The sequence below is a fragment of the Rhagoletis zephyria genome, unplaced genomic scaffold, assembly GCF_001687245.7.
Source record: "Rhagoletis zephyria isolate East Lansing unplaced genomic scaffold, Rhagoletis_zephyria_1.1 Rzeph_scaffold_04845, whole genome shotgun sequence".
Lineage (NCBI taxonomy): Eukaryota > Metazoa > Arthropoda > Insecta > Diptera > Tephritidae > Rhagoletis > Rhagoletis zephyria.
Window position 1 is genome coordinate 25,949 of NW_016161928.1, and position 1,702 is coordinate 27,650.

At 39.9% G+C, this 1,702-nt stretch overlaps 1 protein-coding gene across 1 annotated transcript; it reads left to right on the forward strand.

The window, feature by feature from the left end:
- Window positions 1-12: 12 nt before the first annotated feature.
- LOC108371276 (putative nuclease HARBI1) lies at window positions 13-1,479 on the forward strand. Its single transcript, XM_017626804.1, has 3 exons — window positions 13-386; window positions 449-816; window positions 874-1,479. Exons 1-3 carry the CDS (start codon window positions 82-84, stop codon window positions 1,440-1,442), a joined length of 1,242 nt encoding a protein of 413 aa, XP_017482293.1. The 5' UTR covers window positions 13-81; the 3' UTR covers window positions 1,443-1,479.
- The last annotated feature ends 223 nt before the right edge of the window (window positions 1,480-1,702 follow it).

The window sequence follows — 1,702 nt, forward strand, 5'->3', positions numbered from 1 at the left end:
GTTAAATGTAATACCACTTCCATACGAAGAGATATCGAAATACAATATATTTTCACAGGAGTTAAATCGGCCAGGACATGGATGAATCATTTTTGGATTTGGTTTTCATTAATATTTGCCGACTTCAAAATAAGCGAAAACAATGCAGGCGGAATCGTCACTGGGCGGAATCGTCACTGGGCGGTTCATCCCGTTAATAGAGATCGGTTGCCAAATGGGTATTTTAAGAAAGTCTTCTTAAAATCAAAACCCGTTGATAGTAAACTTTTTCTATTAACTAGGATGAACCGTTCAGTGTACAATTTGTTAATCAATTTATTGCGAGCTTTCCTCGAAAAGCCCAAGCAACAAATTAGTGCAGAAGAGCGCCTTGTAATAACGTTAATGTAAGTTAAAACATTCTATGATACACTCTTTTTCATGGTTTTCAATGTTTATTTGAATTTAGGTACCTTGCCCACGGGACGCGATTTGAAATTATTGCTTCGATGCATAAATTGGGCAGAACAACGGTCCGCAACATTGTGTTTGAGACGTGTGAGCTATTATGGACCACCTTATCACCAACATATCTCAGCGAACCGACTACGACTCAATATAAGCATATTGCGGATGATTTTTTTAATCTGTGGAATATCCCAAATTGTGTCGGAGCGGTTGATGGAAAGCACGTTGCCATCATATGTCCTAAAAACTCTGGCTCGTTGTACTACAACTATAAAAAATTTTATAGTATTGTATTGATGGCAACCTGTGATGCGAAGTATACGTTCACATCAGCCAGTATAGGAAGCTATGGAGGACAAAGTGATGGAGGTTACAGTAAACGGTTTGAAATCTTTTGATATTAAATAATTTTTTTTTTATTTAAAGGTGTTTTCCAACAATCAGCCTTCGGACGTGCTCTTCTAGAGAATAGATTGCCACTACCACCGAAAGCCCCTCTGTGGAATGGAGACACAGAGAATTTCCCACATTTTTTTGTGGGCGATGCTGCGTTTCCTCTCAAGGAAAACTTAATGCGTCCGTACCCTGGCACCCAACTTACTCGAAGCAAGGAAGTTTTCAATTACCGGCTATCGCCAGCTCGCCGCGTAATAGAAAACAGTTTCGGAATTTTAACTGCTCGGTGGCGTGTCCTGCGGCAAGCAATTGACTGTACTCCAGAAAATTGCGAGAAAATTGTGTTGGCGTGTTTAGTTCTGCACAACTTTGTGATGCTTAACGATCACAAACGTTGGTATTGCCCAGATCAATATGTGGACGCATATAGCACGGAGTATGGCACAGTAAATGGAGAATGGCGTAATGAGTTGGAAAGTATTGGTGGTCCATTGCCATCAATAACTTCTTCACGACGCAACGCAACTTCTGCAGCATTTCGTATGAGGGACAGATTGGCGGATTACTTTTTAAATCAAGGGGCGGTTACATTTCAGTAAAATAAATATAGTTATAAATATATGTATATCGTCGCCTAAGAAGTAAACTTGTTAACCCTCCACAGAAATTTTTTACCGCAGATAAGAAACTGCTAATATTCTTGTTAGCAAGTGGTTTACTTTATAATACGGTGTACGCATTAGGCGATTTTCCAGCCAATTTTAGAGGCGATTAGTTGAATCAAAAGTTGGCCGCACCCCAACTTCATTGGAAGCAATTAGTTGAAAGGCCGTTCACACCAGGCGATTTTGCTTTCAAC

What these genes read in the sequence shown, in the direction of transcription:
- LOC108371276 (XM_017626804.1), top strand. Translation starts at nt 82, where the DNA reads ATGAATCATTTTTGGATTTGGTTTTCATTAATATTTGCCGACTTCAAA. An exon ending in CGCCTTGTAATAACGTTAAT is followed by an intron (nt 387 to 448) that starts GTAAGTTAAAAC and finishes ATTTGAATTTAG; the next exon opens with GTACCTTGCCCACGGGACGC. An exon ending in TGGAGGACAAAGTGATGGAG is followed by an intron (nt 817 to 873) that starts GTTACAGTAAAC and finishes TTTTATTTAAAG; the next exon opens with GTGTTTTCCAACAATCAGCC.